Source organism: Vombatus ursinus, unplaced genomic scaffold, assembly GCF_900497805.2.
Source record: "Vombatus ursinus unplaced genomic scaffold, bare-nosed wombat genome assembly UNPS02014807.1, whole genome shotgun sequence".
NCBI lineage: Eukaryota > Metazoa > Chordata > Mammalia > Diprotodontia > Vombatidae > Vombatus > Vombatus ursinus.
In genome coordinates, this window is record NW_020954585.1 from 31,137,631 (window position 1) to 31,159,384 (window position 21,754).

Below are 21,754 nucleotides of genomic sequence, written 5' to 3' on the forward strand. Positions count from 1 at the left end.
TCTTTCTTTCTTTCTTTCTTTCTTTCTTTCTTTCTTTCTTTCTTTCTATGAGCCCGACTGATTTTCCTGTAATAGCCAGAGATGTATGGGAGCCAACTTATACTGGCTCAAGATTGCTAAATTTTCAATGTTAGTATTTACACATAGGAAATTGGCATACATCAGGACTTGATTTTTTTTAAAACTGTCTAGACTTAACAAAGTAATGGAAAATTTTTAATAGTGCATATTTCATATTAAAGTGTGTTCTGCATAGATGTTTTTGAGAGCTAATTGTTAAACATTTACCAGCATACCTTTGGTTATAGCTATATTATATTTCAACTAGTTATAAACATTTCAAATATCTTCAAAGCAAAAATGGGTTTTGTTTATAATGTCATGGTCCCTCAATCCTGTAAGAAGAGCTGGACCTACATCAGACTTCTTGAGCAAAAAAAATTGGCAATTGGAAATGTCTAAGTATGCTAAGAGCAAACAGCTGGGGGAAAATGTCAGACAGTGATATTATTACAAATGATATTTAATTTTGTTCAAATTTTTAATAAAAAGCAGGCTGATGGGATTTAAGGGAGAACAGGGCAGATGGATGGGGCAAGTTAACACACACAGTATCTGCAAACAGGGATTTCCAGAAGAGCTGACATTCTAGACATTGCATTTATACCTGAATCAACAGAAAATGAATTACATTTATATTTTCATTTAAAGTTGCTCCTTGGGTCAAAATATTTCATAACCCTTGAGCCAATGACAAGTCTTACCTCATTTTTCATGTCAAATTAGAAGTGCTTCTGTACCTGACCTGGTATTTGAAACTGTGGCTGCATGACTGAATTCCCCCTTGCTCCCTCTTGGATCAGGCATACCACCTTTATTTCCCAGACAGATAAAGTAATGGGGGTAATCATATAAACTGCCTAGATTTCATATTTACTTCAGTTTGTGTCTGCAGACAGTGAGTTCCCATGCCACACAGTGATTTTAATAACTAGAAATAAAACCTTTGATGGAAAGCCTGCTGTTTGTCTCTTACTGATTTTCATTTACTGTAAAGAGAGATACATTTGTACCACTAACTCATCTGAGACAGCTGTCTGCTGTGCTCCCAGGTTCCTTTGCCCGTTCTTCATCTGCAAGTGTAGTGGGCCTTTCCTATCATTTGAATTCATTACTCCCCATAAATATATGCACATACATTCATTGTGCCTACTATTAGGCCTTTGGTATCCCTTATGCTTTTGCAGAAACAGTATGGTATAGTGTCTAGAGAATCATTTGGAGAATTAGGAATATCTAGGTATAAGTACTGCTTCACATATATTCTGGCTGAATGATCCTGACCAAGTTTCTTATGCTCCAGTGTGACCATATAACTCTCTAAGCCCATAATTTGCATTCGCTCATGCTGATCTATCTATCTGTATTGGTAGAAGGTGTTTTCTCACTGGGAGTTGCTTATAATGATGGTTCTCAAATTATGGAGACACGTGAGGGTTCTCAGTACCCTTTCATTGGGTCTATAAAGGCAAAATAATTTACATAATTTATTTACCTAATCTATATATTTTTTTTATCTAAATAATACTATTAGATGGCTTGATTTTCTAATAGGATAGATATTATAAAAAACCCACATAGAAAATTGCTCTTTAGTGCCCTCAATAATTTTGAAATATAAAGGGTTTACTAAAACTAAAAGGTTTGAGAACTGCTACCCTATAATAAAATCATAGAACGAGTCAAGAAAAATGCCTTTGGTTTATCTAGTTTCTTGGCTTTTTTTCCCCCACAAAGAAAATGAGTAAGAGTGTATCTTTTTAATTATAAGGGATTAGAATTTAAGAATACCTTGAAGGACCAAGCTGCATTAATTGACAAAATATAGCACATCCTGTAGATAGTAGGATGAACAATTTTATTTCAAAGTAAATTATAATATCTTCTGGTAATTATTTGCATTTACATGGGAGAAATTATTATAAATTATAGTAAAATTAAGCAAAAGTTGTGCAAAAATTATCATGTCAATTGAAGCCTTGTCCTTCAGATGTTTCTCAAATTATTGAGACATGAAGAAAAATTACTAAATTCCTCCTTTACCCTGTCTCTCATTCCATCCTAATAGTCTGATCTTAGTCTCAGTTTCTACTGTCAGGATGCAATAGAAAATACATGTTGTAATATAAATTTGTCTCAAGGACATCACTGTATAACTAGTATAAAGAGGTATTAGTTTATAGACTTAATATATGTGTTTCATCAGGAATACAAATGTAAACTTTTTGGTTATGCTTTGATACTTAAAAAATTCATAATTCCATTGGTGTAGGCACATGTTTTGATGCTATTAATAATAATGATGATAATAGTTACAATAATAGGTAAATTTATATAGCACCTACTTTGTTGTTCCAAGCACTGTGCTATATGCTTTACAAATATGACCTTATTTGATTCTCAAAACAACTCTGGGAGGTATGTGCTATTTTAATACTCATTTTAAAGATGAGGAATTGAAGACAGAAGTTATATGACTAACTTGGGGTCACAGAAGTAATAAGTGTATGAGGTTAGATTTGGACTCAGGCCTTCCTGAATCCAGAAACCTGTATCCACTGTCTAACTTCATTGCCTCTAAGTACAAACTGCTCTCGGGGTTCAGAGGAAGAGGTGATCAATCTTCCAACTCTAATGCTTTGCTGAAGTCCTCCTATGCTGACAGTGAAAGAGACAGAGGGAAAGATTGAGAGACAAAGCAAGATATATTCCTTTTTTTTTTCTTTGTAGAACTAGGACTTAAGCAAAGTATATGGCATGAAGTACGTTGTTAAATTTTTGTTTTCACTTTGGGTTTGATAGTTCTAGGTAGTTTTCTTTACTCATTTCTTGAAGTGTGATATAAAGTTTTATTGTTTGTTAATGTTTTTCCTAAATTATCTTTCTTCATCCTATTTTCTAGTTAGCTATCTTGAATAGTTGATGTCACCATTTATTCTTTACTTTTTCACCCTTTTATTTAATTCTTATATTTTTGTCATTTCTTTGAATCCTTGAATTCTGTATCTTCCACTTTAGTTTTTCTTTTCTTTTTTTTTAGGTTGTGGAATTCTTGGTTAAGGTGGATTATTTTTTCCTCTGAGGTCTCATTCTAAGTGTACTGATTTTATATATATTTTTTAGTCTCTTGTTTGAACTCTCCTTCATTTCTTCCATCTTGTTTATGAATCCCTATAGTCAATCCATCCTGGTCTTTGAAGTTCTAATAATACTATTTCCAGAAGTACAGAAGTTGCTTCCTTCTGGTCCATGGGTAGTTCCAGGCTCTTCCTTCTTTGACAGCCATGGCTTAAGATTGCAGTTCTGACCTGGGACCATGTTCCAGACCAAGCAGTGGCAAGAAGCAGCACATTGCAACCATTTGTGGCTTCTCTAGGTCTCTTGGAATTTCACCAACCTCCAGTTATTTTTCATCAATTTACACCCAATGTAGAGTCACACAACTAAAGTTTCAGGTCTTTTTTCCTAAAACAACCCCATTGAAGATGTTGCTGGCTTCAGGGAATTCTCTTAAGAAATCCCTAGTCTCCCAATTGCATTGTTCCCCCCAACCCAAGTTTCCTTGTGTGGTCACCACAAAGTCTTGGAGCTGCCTTTTTCACATATACTATCTCTTTGTGTCATCCCCTATTGGGTGGTAAAGAGCTCTGGTGTATGTGTGTGTGTGTGTGTGTGTGTGTGTGTGTGTGTGTGTGTGTTTTGACTTTATTATTTTTCATGTAAAGTTCTCTATTTTAAGCAAGTGTTTAAGCAAATGTTTCTCCAGGGAGTATGGATAGAACAGGATATTTGGATAGAACATTTTATATTACTATCTTAGCTGCAAGTTACTTATCTATTTTCATTCAGAATCCACATATCTTTTCCTCTTTCCACCCCCTTTTTCCTCTTCACCTTCCTCACTCCAAGTTTGAATAATCACTTTCTTCCATCAGACCTGCAATATCTGGTCTGAGTACTAGAAGCCTTTGTTCTTTAACTAGGATGCACTCAAGAAAAGAAATGATCATTTTCTCACTCCATGGAATATGTTACATTAGTAAATCCCTTTATCCTCTACTCACTCTAAAATATCCAGTGTCAAACTTGGAAACTCTCAAATGAGAACCACCAAAGTTGGAATTAACCAAGAGACCACCTCAATCCTGTTGCTACCCAGGAAATGTCTCTTCTCTGACCAGAAGACTATATTCTAGGATCATATTGCCTTTCTTTCTAAAGTTATTTTCCATCTAATTTGTATGTACCTATTTATGTATTCTGCTCAATACATCATACACAATATAAGCTCTCTGAGGGTAAGGACATTGTTCCTTGGCACTTGGTAAGCACTTAATAAATGTTTGCTAATTGAACACAAGAGTTCTTCAATTTGATCAAGGACTTCTGTGGGGAAAAGAGACAAGGGAGGATATATGTTTGAGAAATAAAATAAACCCTGATATTTATAATTTTGAAATTAATAGAAGGCTATACAGAGCATTTCAGATTAGATTTTTTTAGCTAGTTGCTACTTTTAAAGTTGTTTATACTCAAAAGATTTAAAGTAATGGAGCTTTAGCTATATATAGTGTCTCTAAAAAACTGTGATTTGGGCTGGTTATTTGCTGTAATTCATAGTTTAAGTCTATAGTGGATGGAAAGTAAATTGGTCCATATGGCTTGAACTTATTATGAAAATCAGATGTCATTCTGCTATAGGGTGGTATTAACATACATGGATCTATTTGTTAGTGTTACTGAAATGTTCCCATGCTTGTAATTAGACAAAAAACTAAGTTGTTCTGATTTTTGATTTCCACTTCTAGATGAAAACTCTAATCAGATTTAAGTATAAAATTACCTGAGAGGTCATAGCTGTCAGTAAGTACTTAGATTTAATATAATTCGATGTCATTTCTTGAATTGAGGCCTAATTATATTCTTTATTAAGTAGTACATTGTGGCATAGTAGATAAAGTATTGGATTTGGAGTCTAGAAGACCTAAGTTCAAATTCTGCCTCTGAAACATGAAACCTGTATAATTCATTTAGCCTTTCTGAGACTCAAGCAACTTTCAAGAATATTAGATATAAATGGCTTTTGGTCTTCCTTGATAGAAGGAGTTCTTACAGTTAAAAATCACAGCTAGCATCAGTACTAGGATTTAAATCTTATTATTTGGCTGTGTGTGCTCTTCTCTTTATACTGTTCACACTATTTCTACATTTCCTTCATACATATCTTTTCTTTATCTAACTACTATTGTAATCTTTTGGTTTTGATATCATAGGAAAATAAAATAATGATATTACAAGAAAGTCCTAACACACAGTACACAGGTCTGATGGGAGAAAGCGATTATTCAAACTTGGAGTGAAGAAAGTGGGGTAGGGGAAAACAGTTACCTATTTCCAGTCATCACTACTAACATAGAAGACAAAGACTGAATTTTAAATATCACAATTCCTCTTTAGTGCTACTGCTATCTATACCAATGTTTGGGAACATTTATAATGTGTCATATGTGGTCTCTTTTGTTTTCCCCTCAAAGTTTCTTCACTTCCCATCCGCTAGGGGGGAAATGGTATCAGTTTATTATTTCCTCTGGACGAAAGTGAAGCCAGAAAGGTGAGTCCTGGGAATAATGATCCTGTTCAAGTTTGCTTTGTGTTAAATTACAAGGTACAAATAAAGTTATTCAGACCAGTGCCAAGTTAGAATTATCATCATCTTCACCATGAATCCCTGTATTTAGCACATAATGAGGTTCAGAAAAGTTAGGTTATTTGTAAGAAGACACTGAAGCAGTTGTTTTCTAGTTCTTCCATAGACTCTCTCTTTTGGGCACTCACTCAACTGAAACAGATTGCCAATCCCTCCACACTTTGGTAGATGATATTCATGAGTTTCTGTGTATTCTGACCAAAATAATTCATTGCCTGGTGTCCAGCCATCTGGTGATGTGCCTCTTTGTACTTGACTATTCTGGTCCTCCAACAGCAGATAAAATCAGTACTCAAAACCTTTCCAGCATGGTACAACCTGATAGGGGGTCTGCTACACCACAACACCATGAGACATGAGAGTAGGAATTTGTTAGAGAAAGGATTTTTAAAAAGTTCTTATAGGAGTTTTATTTGAGATGATATAAATTGTTGTTTTATCTAACCCAAGAGGATGATAGATTCAACCACATTAAAATCAAACAAGCTTGATGACCAACTGGAGAGAACTTTAGCTGAGATATTAACTGAAACTTCTAGTTATTTAAAATACTTCAAAAAAGGGATTTTGAGGTATTAATTAGTGATTGGATGTTTGATATAATAATGTTTCAAAAAATAAAATTAGAAAATGTTATTCTTCATAAGCAAAAAGATTTATATCATGAAAAATATGTTGTGCCCCACAGATATCTAATTATCTAGTTATTTACACACACACAGTCTCATTTTTTTTGCACATTCTTCCTTATGAAAATAGGCCATAAGAAGCTTTCAGTGGAATTGGGATTTTGAACTATATTGTTCTCAACTGTCTACTACTGAAATCAGGTTCAACAAAATAAAAAATGTGGGTTCCAAGAGATTGTTGGAAGACCCATCAAGGAGCAATGGTGATAGAAGTTAAGTGGGATAGTTAAAGGGGAGGTTTAAAATAGATTCAAGAAATTCTCAATTTCAACACCAACACAAGCAAAATATAAAAATCGACAATAGTCATCCTTGGAATTACAATGAGTCTGCAATGAATATGAAATATACTATTTAAATATTTAGGACAGCAATAATGTGCCTAATTTTATTTTTTTTTCTAGAAGATGAGGCAGCAAATTTTATAGCAAAAACCAATGTCAGGGGCAGCTAGGTGGTGCCGTGGATAGAGCACTGGCCCTGGATTCAGGAGGACCTGAGTTCAAATCCAGCCTCAGACACATAACACTTACTAGCTGTGTGACCCTGAGCAAGTCACTTAACCACATTGCCTAGCCAAAAAAAAAAAACCAAAAAAACAAAACATCATATACATTCAACCATTTTTTCTTTGCTGAAATGTTTGTTAATGATTATTATTGTCATAATAAAATAATTTTAAAGATGTGGGGTTAAATATTACTTTTTCATGTGGAATATAATTGTTTCTTCTCTCTCTAATCTTCTTGTTCACATTGGCTTCCAAAGAAAGGGGAAATGACTTAGTCATATTTCTAAATGTTGTAATTAAGTCCTTCGAATGTAGACATTTAAATGTAGATATTTAAAATTCATTCCAATTATAATTGACTATGTTTAAAGGAAAAATGGAGCCATGTTTTAGTTTACATATATTTGACTCATAATATGTGCGTATATTTACATATACGTATATATGTACTTATATATGTATATATAACATATATACATATGTTAAACAGCATTATAAAAATTGTGTTATATTTAGTTTTCTAATTTAAAATGCTATATTTAATGATTGTTGTGTTTATTATTTTAATACTTTAAGTATTTATGATATTGAATTATTTCTGAGTGTGTACATATTTTCTCTGACTTAGTATAAGATAAGATATATGATGTTTACTACGACCCAAAATATTTACCTTGTGTTCAATCTTCTGATGTTGTGTCTTCTTAATCTTGGCTTGGCTAGTGCTTAGAAAATAGTCACAAAGTCTATAATTAGGTACACAAATCTTTAGTGTGCCAGAATGTGCAGAGCTTTTGTTCTTTTCCCCTCTAACTTGTGTCGTTAGGGGCTGAAAAAAAGGGTCATTATAATAGATTAAGTAGTGTATCTGATTAATGGCTATACACACACACATATCATATATATATATATGTGTATATATACACATATATATACACACATATATATGTATTTATATGTGTAAATATGTATATATTTGATATTAAATAACAATAGGTAATCACTAATTATCACTATCAAACTATCAGATGAGTTATATTTGTAAAGCATTTAGCACAATGCCTAACCTGTAGCACTTGTTATGTAAATGCTTATTGCTCTTCTCAAATAAGGCTAAAATGAACATGTTTTAAATAAATATCTAGATTTTGTCTAGACATGTGATTTCATTAGTGTAATGAGTGATCTTTTCAAAACATTCCCTCTACTAAATGCAGAGAAGGTAATTTTCCCAAATTATGGCTGCAATTTTTATTTTTCTCACTTTTTTTTGTTTTGGAAAAAGTCTTTTTATCTTACCTCTTTTGTAGTTAGCATTTTTTTTTCAGAAGCAACTTGTAGGTTTCACTAAAAGCCTCAATATCTTATTGTTCTTTCTAAATGGAAAAGACTACTCAAAATGTCAGATGCCTGTAAAAACCTCAAGGTTTCTTTTTCTCTAAGACATTTGTTGCTGATGCAAAAGTGCTTTGGACTAAACACCCTAGTATCACAGCAACAGTTATTTATAAGAATGCAAAAGAAACACTCAAACATACACACATATTTACACACACACAATAATTAGAAGGAATACAAACAACAAAATTGAATCATTAAAATGGGTGCTTTAACCTAGCCTAAATCATCAAAATTTATATGGCACTGACAGGATTTTGACTCCATCTAGTAGAAATAATTGACTCAACAAGAACTAAAACAGCAAGCTACCAAAAGGCAAACTTCCTTATCTCCATTGCTGTATTCTAGATGTGCTCCTCGCTGGCCTGGTGTCTGCTCTGGTCTTTTCCCCAGCCTGCTCTTCAGTTACTTTACATGACCAGTATTCAGACTCCTACTGTGATACCTCATATCATAAAATCTGCTATTCTCTGTCCTATGACCCTAATTTCTTTATGCCTATTTGGTGGTGCTTACTACATGCACCAGAATCATTAATGTGGTTCTTTATTCTTTTTGTAGTCTTGTTCTATGTTTCTATGACTCCCCTTACAATCTATCTTTTGCACTTATTAAACTACTTCCAGGATTGAGGCATCACTTTATGATCTTGGGAAATACCATTTGCACATTTGATGATAAATATCCCTACTATATTTGTAGCTAATCTTTATTTATAAATCTGGTCATGTGATTCTACTTAAAGTTATCAATGGCTCCAACTGCCCACTGTACAAAATTCAAACTTTATATAGCAAATCCTTGCTTTACATTAAAGAAATTCCAAAATCTGGAGCCACTTTTATTTCATAATCACCAATAACATTCTCAAGCTGAACTCCAATACTTAAGAAAGTTCCTCCTCTGACACTAGGTCAACTTCACCAAATGAAAACATTCTGAATAACTTTTCCGACCTTTAACTAGTCCTATGTCAATTGAATGCTAGATTTCTTTTTTTTAATCATTTTTTTTAATTTGGTTAGGCAATGGGTTTAAGTGACTTGCCCAGGGTCACACAGCTAGTAAGTGTTACAAGTCTGAGGCCAGATTTGAACTCAGGACCTCCTGACTCCAGGACTGGAACTCTATCCACTGCACCACCTAGCTGACCCCTGAGTGCTAGATTTCAAGACACATGTGCACTTCATGGGTCTTTTAAGGTTGTTGTTTTTTATTATTATTATTTTTTAAAAGAATTGGAGGGAATGAGAAAGATGGCAGAGTAAAAGCAGTGACTTGCTTGAACTTTTCACCAAATCCCTCCATATACCTATAAAAATGGCTCTAATCAAATTCTAAAGTAGCAGAACACACAAAAAGACAGACTGAAACAAATTTCCAGCCAAAGACAGCCTGGATGGTTGATCAGAAAAGTATATCGCGACGGGCGGGGAGAGGAGCACAGTTTAGCGTGGGCACAGAGGCCGCAACAAACCTGGAGCAGGACTCAGAGGACTGAATCACAGGCAGCTGTGGTGGTTTCCAGACTTGTCAACCCATGAATTCCAAAGACAGCATAGGTCAGTGGGAAAAGTCTGTTTCTGCAGTGCTGAGAGAGAAGAATGGTGGGGTTCCAGCCCCTTTCCGCAAGCACAGCCCCATGGCGGCAGCTGCCTCCTGAGCTTCTGGCCCACAGACTGAGGGGGAATCCAGTGGCTAATTAGCAGGGGAATACAGAGATCTTTCTGCTGGTGCAGGATTCTCTTGCTTTGCCCATGCTTGGATCTGGGTCACAGTTCTGGGTGGCGGTCCTGGGGCGAGGAGGAGCACTGATGTGGTGGAGGTTGTAGTGGCTGTGGAGAGGAAACCCTCTTCACAGTTTCAAAATAGAAAAGAGTGCTCATAGACCAGAGCACAGGCCAGGAAAGGAGTAAACATCTCACCCTCGATCACAGCACCTTACAAGAACTGAAAATTTACAGGTCCCTACAGGTGTCTCTGAAAACAGCTGCACAAAACCCCTGAAGCTTGGAACAGTACATTCTCCACACTGGACACAGACTCTTACCTTAATAAGGAGCTTATAACTCAAGTAATTGGCCAAGATCATGAGCAAGCAGTGCAAAAAGAGTCACACTATATTATCTTACTTTGGTGACAAAAGATCAAAACATACAACCAGAAAAAGACAACGAAGCCAAAGCTCCTACATCCAAAGCCTTCAAGAAAAATATGAATTTCATATTCATATTCCATGGTCCCAGGCCATGGAAGAGCTCAAAAAGGATTTTGAGAAGCAAGCAAGAGAAATAGAGGAAAAACTGAGAGTGATGCTAAAGGAGACCCAAAAAAATGCTGAAGAAAATAACACCTTATAAAATTGCTTAACCCAAATGGCAAAAGAGGTCCAAAAAGCCAATGAGGAGAAGAATGCCCTAAAAAGCAAAATTGGCCAAATGGAAAAGGAAGTCCAAAAGTTTACTGAAGAAAATACTTCCTTAAAAATTAGAATGAAGAAATTGGAAGCTAGTGACAATTTGAGAAATCAAGGCAAAGTAACACTAATCTGAAGGAATGAAAAAATAGAAGAGAATGTGAAATATCTCATTGGAAAAACAACTGACCTGGAAAATAGATCCAGGAGAGAGAACTTTAAAATTATTGGACTATCTGAAAGCCATGGTCAAAAAAAGAGCCCAGACATCATCTGTCAAGAAATTATCAAGGAAAACTGTTCTGATATTTTAGAACCAGAGGGCAAAATAGAAATGGAAAGAATCCACCAATCACCTCCTGAAAGAGATCCCCAAAGGAAAACTCCTAGGAATGTTGTAGCCAAATTTCAGAATTCTCAGGTCGAGGAGAAGATATTGCAAGCAGTCAGAAGGAAAGAATTCAAGTATTATGGAAACACAATCAGGATAACACAAGAATTAGCAGCTTCTACATTAAGGGTCCAGAGGACATGGAGTATGATATTCTGGAGGGCAAAGGAGATAGGACTACAACCTAGAATCACCTACACAGCAAAACCGAGTATAATCCTTCAGGGTAAAAAATGGTCATTCAGTGAAATAGGGGACTTTCAAGCATTGCTGTGGAAAAGACCAGAGCTGAATAGAAAATTTGACCTTCAAATACAAGACTCAAGTGAAACATGGAGGAGGTAAACAGGAAAGAGAAATCATAAGAGACTTATTAAGGTTGAACTGTTTACATTCCTGCATGGAAAGATGATATTTGTAACTCATGAGTCATTTGTCAATATTAGGGTAGTGAAAGGGAAAAAATTATATGTATGTATAGATAGATAGAGGGCACAGGGTGAGTTGAAGATGAAGGGGTGATATCTAGAAAATAAAATTAAGGGGTGAGAGAGGATTATACTGGGAGAAGGAAAAAAGGAGAAGTAGAAAGGAAAATATCTCACATGAAACAGATAAGAAAAAGCTTTTACAGTGGAGGGGAGATGGGGGAAGGTGAGAAGCAATGAGTGAATCTTATTCTCATAGGATTTGGCTTAAGGAGGGAATAACATGCACAATGGGGTGTGGAAATCTATGTTACCATATAAAAAAATAAGGGGAGAAGGGGACAAGAGAGCAGGGGGTTGATAGAGGGAAGGGCAGACTGAGGGAGGGGATCATCAAAAGCAAACACTTCTAAGGAGGGACAGGGTCAAAATAGAGAATAGAACAAATGGGAGGTAGGATAGGATGAAGGGAAATATACTTAGTTTTTCACAACAGGACTACTATGGAAGAGTTCTGTATGACTACACATCTATAACCTGTATCGAGATGCTTGCCTTTTCAATGAGGGTGGGTGGGGAGGGAGGAAGGGAGAAAATTTGTAACCCAAAATTTTAAAAACACATATTAAAAATAAAAAATAAATAAATAAAAAATAAAAAGAGAAAAAAAGAATTGATATTACTCCATGAAGTCATTCAACAGTTGTAGCATTTAAAAAGCACACATCAACAGCTGTTAGAACAGTTGTAGTAGCTATTCGTATCAGGAAATCAAGTGTTCCAAGATCATTCAAGCTAAAAATGAAAAGAAAAGATAATCCACAGCAAAGCACAAAGGACAATGTGGTAAAAAGTGAAAAAAATGACTAATAAATTTGAGACAAAAGAGCTTAATGAATACTCAGAAAGCAAGCAAAAGTCTTCAGAGTGATGGAGAGCCTGAAAGGATTAGTATTGATTCCTTCTCCATGTCAGCTTCCTGAAATTGGAAGAATAGCAAAAAGATCAACATTAAAAAAAAAAAACTTATAAATGCTTTTAAAAAGAAATATAATATCATGGTCAAGGCAATATTAGTTAAATGTAATTATTACTGTTATTTTTTCCATTTAATTTCATGCCAATTACATTGTTAAAACTACATCTAAGTTTGTAAAATTTGGACATTTTCACCAGACTATAAAATATATATCCCCTCAAAATTTTTGGAGATTTATTTTTTTTTATTTCCAGTGTGCCTAGAAGTATTGTCCACTTAGAGAATGAACTCTGAAAAATATATTGATGCACTAATGAACACAGTTTTTTTCTGGGATTATAGAAACTCTCAAAATTGAAAAGGAATACTAAAACAAGTCTTTACAACATGAAAAAATAACAAAAGTTTAATAAATTTACCCAGGTGATGATGATATACGTGCATAAGTGGCCTAGAAACTCACCTGATTCAAACTTCTCTGAAAATATATGGGTTATAATCAAGTTTAGATTCAGAAAAAGTGAACTCCTCATCAATGGTAATGTGCATGGTAGCATTATGAGGAATTAAGAATATGTTTCAACATTTCGTGAACTCATTAGGAAATCATGTAAAATAAATTATTCCCCCAAAATGAGAACATTGCATATAAAAAAAATGAAGATGCCAGAAGCTGAAAGGTTAATTATATGTCAACAGTTCAGTTATTTTACTTTTTTAAAAAGTAATTTGCACACCACTCTAGATACTGATTTAATATTCCAATGTTTTTATTTAGGTCTTTAATAACTTTTTCAAGCTATTCCTACCATGATGATGCCTGTCCTTAGGAATATTTTTTAAATGCTTCACATTTCCTTTGGTTCTTACCATGGCAATATCCAACATATACAGTGCTGTGAGCATGTCCTGAAACATTTTTAATACATTCTGTAAATATATATATATATATATAAGAATAAATATATTCACTATGATTTTTCATAAATGACAAATTTTTCATATTATATTTTGGTAGAGTAAGCCAGCTAGTTGGATTCATGCCATCAAACTCAAAAAATATTTGAAATTCCTAAGTATGTATATCACCTCTTCAAACTTATTTGAGACCTTATCAGTACTTTTGTTGTCCATATCATTATTTTGTAGAATATATGAATTTTATGTTGAGAATATATTAATGTCCTCATGTTCTTCAACCTTTTCATCTCCAGTGTTTAATCATTTCTCTGTTTCAAGCCTTATTTCATCTAATCTTGGTTTAGGGATTGAATTAATTCTTATAATTACTCTACACTCTTCTTTAGCATGCTTTTGTTTGACTTGGAGCTGAGACTGTTATTGACAAAAATCAAAATAAAGCTTTTGCTACCTACTGGTAAGATGTTTCCAATTTTATTTTGTTATCTCTATAATTCTCACACTTAATGTAAACATTCATATTTTCAGTCCATTTCATGCATGCTCATGTTTCGTCTGCTTTTGCAATCAGTGATGGAGACACTGACATATTTCTAGCAGGTGTGTATTGTTACTTCTCATTTGTTCCAGTCTTTCTTGCTTTGTTGTGGTTTCAGAACATGAGGGAGCACCGTTTGGTCTGCTGTCTTCAAGCACCATAATGGTTCCAACTAGATCCACCTTGTAACGTTATACCATCTTTTCTATTTCTTTGACTTTGTAGATGCATTATATTGACTAACATGCTGACCCATTCAGTCATGTATTATGGCCCAATTATCTATTGCTTCAGGTGTGCTAGATCTTCCCAACTATTGTAGCCATCCAAAGGAACATAAAGTCCCCACTGTAAATCTCCCTGGCTGTCATTACCCTATTCTCCTATGGAGTACCCTCTAATATCATCAAAAATTGATTTGATTTTGAATGAGTAATTATTATTGTTGTTCTTGTTGCAATTCATCTGCTTCTCATCTTTTCCTATGGAATTTAGATAAAGTTGGTCCTGGGACAAGTTGCCATCTTCATATTATTATTTTATGTTTAATATTTTGGAGACTATTTCAGAATCAGATAAAAATACTATTTGTAAACACATAAAAATATCACAATATAAGCTCATCTTTTGCTGGCTTATTGAAACTTGTTTAGAAAAATGAATAGAAGCTTAGACAACAGGACTTATACATAACTAACCCTTTTCTCATGTGGTTTTGATTTCTTCTGATAGATTCCCATATTTTGAAAGTTTTTTCACTTCATGTAGCTTAGATATTATGAAAATTTGGTCTAGTAACAGCTATTAAAATAAATTAAATTGTTGTGGATCAATGTCCTAGCTATAGGATTATTCATTGAATTTTCAAAATATTTTTTTCAAAATATTTCAAGCTTGGTATTCATTGTATGGGAATATGCCATCTGTTAGTTTATAAAAGATAACAAATTTCTGATATGTTGATACTAGAACATACATAGGTTCATAAAAGAGGTTTGATTATACTGGCTGAGGTCCTGATCCAGTTATTGGTATCTCCACAGCCTAACTGGCTTAAGTTTTAGGGTACATCCAAGCCCTTCACAGATCTTGTTAACAGTATTATAGCACACAGAGTCCCAGCTTTATATTACTCAGGTTAATATTCCCTTATTTTTTCTGTCTCTCACTCAGACTCTAGATAATTGAACTGGGCTTTGAGTGCAACTTCTCCTCCTCCTCTTCTTCTCTCTTCTCTAACTACTACTACTACTACTGCTGCTGCTGCTGCTGCTGCTGCTGCTGCTGCTACTACTACTACTACCTATTGCCTTTTTAGGTTTATGGCTAGTCTCAATCTGGTCAAGCAAACTACTACATTCCTAAATTGGAGCTCATTTTAATGCTACTGTTGCTACTACTACTATTAAAAACAACAGCAACAACAAGAAGTCTAATTTACTCCCACATGTTCTTGATAATGTTATGATTTAGACAACCCAGTAATGAATCATGTAAGAAACCTATTTTCTTAATTTCTTTTAACAATTTCACTTTGGAACACTTTATTTCCATTTATGTGAAGAGTGAATTTAGATCTCTGTCTTTACAAAAGTACTTCATGTAAGGAGTCTTCCTAATTCTGGAGCCACCAGCCTCCATCTTTCCTTTTCCATTTCTGAATTGCTGGGTCAGGGAAAGAACTGTAATATTACAAAACCTTATTTATTCTAACATTCTGATTTTACAGTGTCTCTTCCCATAAAATATAAGCTTTTTGAGGACAGGAACTGTTTCATTTTTGTCTTTGGCCCAATGACTAAGACAGTGTCTTCCACATAATAGCCAGATAATAAATGTTTGCGGCTTTATTGGTGATTGCAACTGGGTACACCTGTCCTTTTTTAAGTCAATGAGTAGCTAGTATTTATCATTTGTTCAATATGATATCATGGGGAGAACTGGGCAGGGGAAGGTTAAATTTTCCTAATATTTTTTTTTTTCTTTTAGGCTGTTCTTCATCTTTTTTGCCTTCTGATTTCCATGCAGGTCGTTGACCAGATTGACACACTGACCTCTGACCTACAGCTGGAGGATGAGATGACAGACAGCTCCAAAACTGATACACTGAACAGCAGCTCCAGCAGCACAACCGCATCCAGCTTAGAGAAGATCAAAGTGCATTCCAATGCACCACTCATCAAGCCACCTGTCCACCCTTCTGCTATCCTCACAGTCCTGAGAAAACCTAACCCTCCTCCTCCTCCTCCACGACTGACACCTGTGAAGTGTGATGATCCTCACAGGCCTGTGCCAACCATCAATCCTGTAAAAACAAATGGCACTCTTCTCCGAAATGGAGGTTTACCTGGAGCATCAAAAAAAATTCCAAATGGGGACATCTGCTATTTACCTAGTAGTAACTTGGACAAAGTGCAGATGCAGCCTCTGATGCACAGACCTCAGAAGGACAGGTGTCCCCAGGCAGGAACACGGGAACGGGTACGATTTAGTGAAAAGGTGCAATACCATGGGTATTGTCCTGACTGTGATGTCCGGTATAACATAAAAAACCGAGAGGTCCACATCCATAGCGAATCCCTTCACATGTCGGGAAAGCTTCCTCACCAGTGCCCTCCTCTCCCACCCCCCCCACCACCTCTCCCTCCTTTTCCTCTGGAAAATGGAGGGTTGGGAATAAGCCACAGTAACAGTTTTCCCCCTCTCAGACCTGCAACTGTGCCTCCACCCACTGCACCTAAACCACAGAAGACCATCTTGAGGAAATCAACCACTACAACAGTGTGATGTATGCCACTTGAAAACTGCTTTCATTTTTTTTCTATATTATAAACATAAAATAATAGACAATGATGAGCACTTTCTACTCAAGCAATAAGAAGCCCAAATATATTACAGCCTGTGTTCAGTGAAGTGGCATAAAATCACCTGGTAAGTGTAGAGAACAATATTTACATCTCATATATAAACAAAAATGTTCTAGTATTAAAACTCATGTGATAATGCAGATTTCAAAAATGCTTTTTTATTTACTGGTAGCTTAAATTGTGGTCTGGATTTTATTATATTTTTATTTTGATATGTCATAGGAAAGGTTGTTTGTTTTTGTTGTTGTTGTTGTTGTTGTTTTTTGGCTAGGTAATGGGGTTAAGTGACTTGCCCAGGGTCACACAGCTAGTAAGTGTTATGTGTCTGAGGCCGGATTTGAACTCAAGTCCTCCTGACTCCAGGGCTGGTTCTCTCTCTATTCACTGTGCCACCTAGCTGCCCCATGTTTGTTTTTTTTAAAGATATAATAAATCACTTCCCTGAGAGCTAGTCATATTGTTAACTTTGGTTAAAAAAATTAAGGAATTTCACTGATGAAAAATATATTTATTGTTTTTAGAAGATCATATTTGCAGTGTTTTTAGATGAACTATTCAATCACGCTTAAATGTCAGTCTCTGAGTGCCATATATGGAAGCCGAGTGGTAGTTTCATATTACCTAATATGAATATATATTGACATTATTATAATCTACAATTTTCCTCAATGGTAATTTGATGGTGTGACTAGTAAGTGGTATGTAACAGCAGAAGCAAATAAATGATCATTAGGATTCAGATAAAACAGTAGTTTTAAAATCTTTTTTTTTTCTGCCCATGGATTACTTCAATAAAACAACACATTACCTCTTCTACTGTAGCTGTATCTTGTTTGAAATGTTTGCATTTTATGAAAAATCCCAGTTTATGCCAGAACTAAAGTTATAGATGTTTCTCATATTATACATATTGATGAGTACAGCTTAATGTACACACCCTTGAGACAAACCAAGGTCTTTGGACTTCTCTTGGAAAACCACAGAAATAAATGCATGTGGGTTTTTCATCCTCAATCAGGAGATTCTTAATTCCTGAGTAAATCGGTAATATATAAGGTAAGGCATAAATTGGTGCTGGTGTCTTAATTGCCTCAGAATTACAGGAGATCCACAAAGGGAGAAAACCTTTTTTCTGCTGGATATCTTTTTTTTTTTTCATTGTATGACAAATTCAAAGTTGAATCATTTGGGGATTTTGCCTTGGGGCTTGTAATTTATACTTTTTGAAGTTTATCTTTTTCTGCAAAAAATGAGGGACATGAAATATATTTTCTGAAATTTCATATAATTCTAACATTCTAAGGTTATAATGACTTTAGTAGACAGTAGCTTGTAATTATTTCTTTTAAAAAGCTGGCACTATATTCCAGGTCAAATCCATTAAGGAGGTGAACAAAGGGCTTTTTAGTTGTCTTTTATTTGTAGGTGGTGGTGTTTTAAGGAACAATTCATAGATTGGGTTGGTATAAACTTGAATTAATAGTTCACCCAATAAAAAGGAGTCTGATTTAAAAAAAAAGCATGTATCATCAAATTCAGAATCCCATGTCTTTTTTTATTTTGCCATTTCTTCTGTACTGATGAACTCATTATATGTATTCCACACCCATACTCACCCCACATATCCAATATATTGTCTACTTTTCTGTCCTTTCACATAGCCACCTTCCAGGTGGTTCATCACCTCTCACTTGGGCTATTTGCAAAAAAACCTTTTAATTTCTCTCCCACCTTCTAATATCTTTCCACCCCATGCAAATGAGTTTTTTCCTAAAGCATAGTTCTAATCATATCATCATGTCCCCTTAGTAAACCCCAGCAGTTCCTGAGAAATCTCCAGGAATAAATATAAAGTCCTTGGTTTGGCAATTTTAGTCCCTCATAACCTGTCCCTTTGCCCTCTCCCCCCAACCTTTCCAGTCCTTTTACACTTTATTCCCCTCTCTGTACTCTATGATCTAAAACAATGTAGTACTTACTGTTCACAGGACACTTCATCTCTGTACTCTATGCCTTTGTGTTATCTGTTTTACATGCTTGGAATGTTCTCCTATCTCATTTGACTCTTACCTTACCAGCCATCCTTTAATACTCAGGTCAGATGTCACCTTCTGTAATAGACCTTTCCTGGTCCCCACTCTTAAACCCAATCAATGCAATTGCTTAACTTTTATAATAACATCTATTATTGTTAAACATATTTGAACAGACTTTTTTTCATCTTGAATTCAGTTTTATCTTTAGAAATTAAATCCAAATTGCTTCATTTTCATGGAAGATGTCATTATTTCTGTAAGAGTTTGAATAAAGGTGGGCAGGAAAAAAAGTAAAAATGATAAAATCACTGCACGCTCCTCCAGGAACTGTTTTTATTGAAAAGAGGAAATAACAAGGTTTAGACCAGGGCTGGGGAACCTGTGGCCTCAAGGCCACATGTGGCCCTCTAGATTCTCAAATGCGGCCCTTTGACTGAATCCAAATGTCACAAAAGGAATCTCCTTAATAAAAAGATTTGTTCTGTAAAATTTGAATTCAATAAAAAAAGCTGTACCCAAAGACCTAGAAGGCCACATGTGGCCTCAAGGCCACAGATTTCCCACCCCTCGTTTAGATGTTCTTTATTTTTTATAGTTCCTAAATTAACAAATAAAGAGATCACCAAAAATGAAAATGAATAGGGATAAGAAAAATAATGTATCTTTTTTTTCCCTCAGTCCTCATACTATTTGGAGAAGGATGGTAGGCATCTATATCATTCCTTTTTAGTTTAGGTCTAATGCACAATAATGAATATGGAATTATTAAATTTTGTCAATCAATTGAATCAATTCCATTCACCTAAAGTATTAGAATTATAATCATGTGACCTTTTATTAATTCTAAAATAGCTTGATAAAATCATGAAAATAAGTCATGGTGCTGCTTGGCTTCACTTGGATAGCTTAATTACTGTTTTTTTCTAAGGGAAACATATGATTTTAAATGATGAGAAAGCCCTATAAATGTATCCTTTAAATTATGTGAAACACTTTATCTGCATGTTCTAATTATATTTTCTTCACTGATTCCTTAAAGAACTCTTTGTGTAATTGAATTGGAAAAGTTTTAATCACATTATAAACCTCAATTTTGTCTACTATTTTTTATGGAAATCACCACATAGTTTACATTAAGACAGTTACCATGTTCTAGAGTAAACTAGTTTAGGTGTACAGTGTTACTTCCCAAATTATATGTCCCCAATATACATTGGCATAATATAAATTGAGAGATATCATCACAGATTAGGCTATCAAATACTCCAATAAAATGATGAAGATTTCCAAGTAAGGGAATAATTTCCTAGTAATAACATATTGAAAAAATAATCCCTATAGCATCATTGAATAGAAGATGCTATATGAATCACTTAATCTGAAAATTATTAGCTGCCATTATGATTATATTGTGTTTTCTGGGCTTGTGTGTATTGGATGACAAAGATGGAACACTTCAGAGTCTATTTTAACAAACTGAAAAACTGCATAATTCTAAAGTGACAACAGGTCTAGTACTATCAGATATTGTACACAGCAGTATAGGGCATAAAACTGCAGCAATGCAACAGCTTGATTGTGTAGCAATTACCCAGTGTGTCATTTTATGGGAAGTAATTGGACTTTATCATGCTGACTTTTTGGGATGCAAGAGAAGCTTAAAAGACAGGCATGGAGATGTTCAGCAAATTAGCCTCTATTTAAAGTGTGATTAAGTCTCAATGGGGTATAATGTAAGGAGAATAACAAAAACAGACTATATTAAAGAGGAGCTATTTGTATTTGTGTACGTTTTCCCCTGTCAATACAAAAATAATGGCTAAGAGTAGTATATTCTGTCATCTGTGAACATACCATTTTTTAGTACAGATTTACACTCGGATAGTTGCTTCTTTTTTATTTATTGAATTAAATATTTCTGAATTACATATAAAATAATTAATAATCTTTTAAAAATTGAATTCCAAATCATTTACTTTTTTTCCCATCCATTTCCCCTCCTTGAGAAAGTAAGCAATTTGATTTTGATTATATATGTGGAGTCATGCAAAACATCCTACTATATTAACCATGTTACAAAAGAAAACACAAAACATTTTTTAAAAAAGAAAGTAAAAAAAAAAAGAATGATCCAATCTGTATACAGAATTCATCAGTTCTCTCTCTGGAATTGTTTGGCATGTCTCATCATGGTTCCTTTGGGATTATCTTTGATCATTGCCTTAATTAGAGTAGCTAAGTCTTTCACAGTTGATGTTGCTGTTACTGTGTGCAAAGTTCTCCCCACTTCACTTTGTAATAGTTCATGTAAGTCTTCTCAGATTTTTCTGAAACCATCCTGCTTATCATTTCTTATAGAACAATCATATTCCTTCACAATTATACACCATAATTTGTTCAGCCATTTCGTATTTGATGGGCATACCCTTGATTTCCTATGCTTTGACACCACAAAAAGAGCTGCTATAAGTATATTTGTACAAATAGGCCTTTTTTGTTTTACTTTTTTCTCTGGATCTCTTGAGATAAAACCCAGCAATGGTATTTCTGGGTCAAAGGATATGAATAGTTGTATAGCCCTTTGGACATAGTTCTAAATTGTCTGCCAGAATTGCTGGAGTAGTTCACCACTTCACCAACAATACTTAGTGTACCAATTTTTCTATATCCCTCAAACATTTGTCATTCTCCTTTTCTGTCATGTTAGCCTATCTGATAGGTATGTGATGGAATGCTTGCATTTCTCTAATTAGTAGTGATTTAGAGCATTTTTTTCACATGACTTTGGTTTCTTTTTTAGCTTTGGTTTC

The 21,754-nt window shown here is 34.6% G+C and overlaps 1 protein-coding gene across 1 annotated transcript in view; it reads left to right on the plus strand.

Moving 5' to 3' along the window:
* Positions 1-21,754, plus strand: part of PRR16 (proline rich 16) — a 310,914-nt gene that overhangs the window by 160,194 nt on the left and 128,966 nt on the right. Inside the window, exon 2 of the mRNA XM_027874976.1 lies at positions 16,070-16,972. Coding sequence (XP_027730777.1) covers positions 16,070-16,828 — 759 coding nt within the window. The 3' untranslated portion in view covers positions 16,829-16,972. The remainder of the gene's footprint in view (positions 1-16,069; positions 16,973-21,754) is intronic.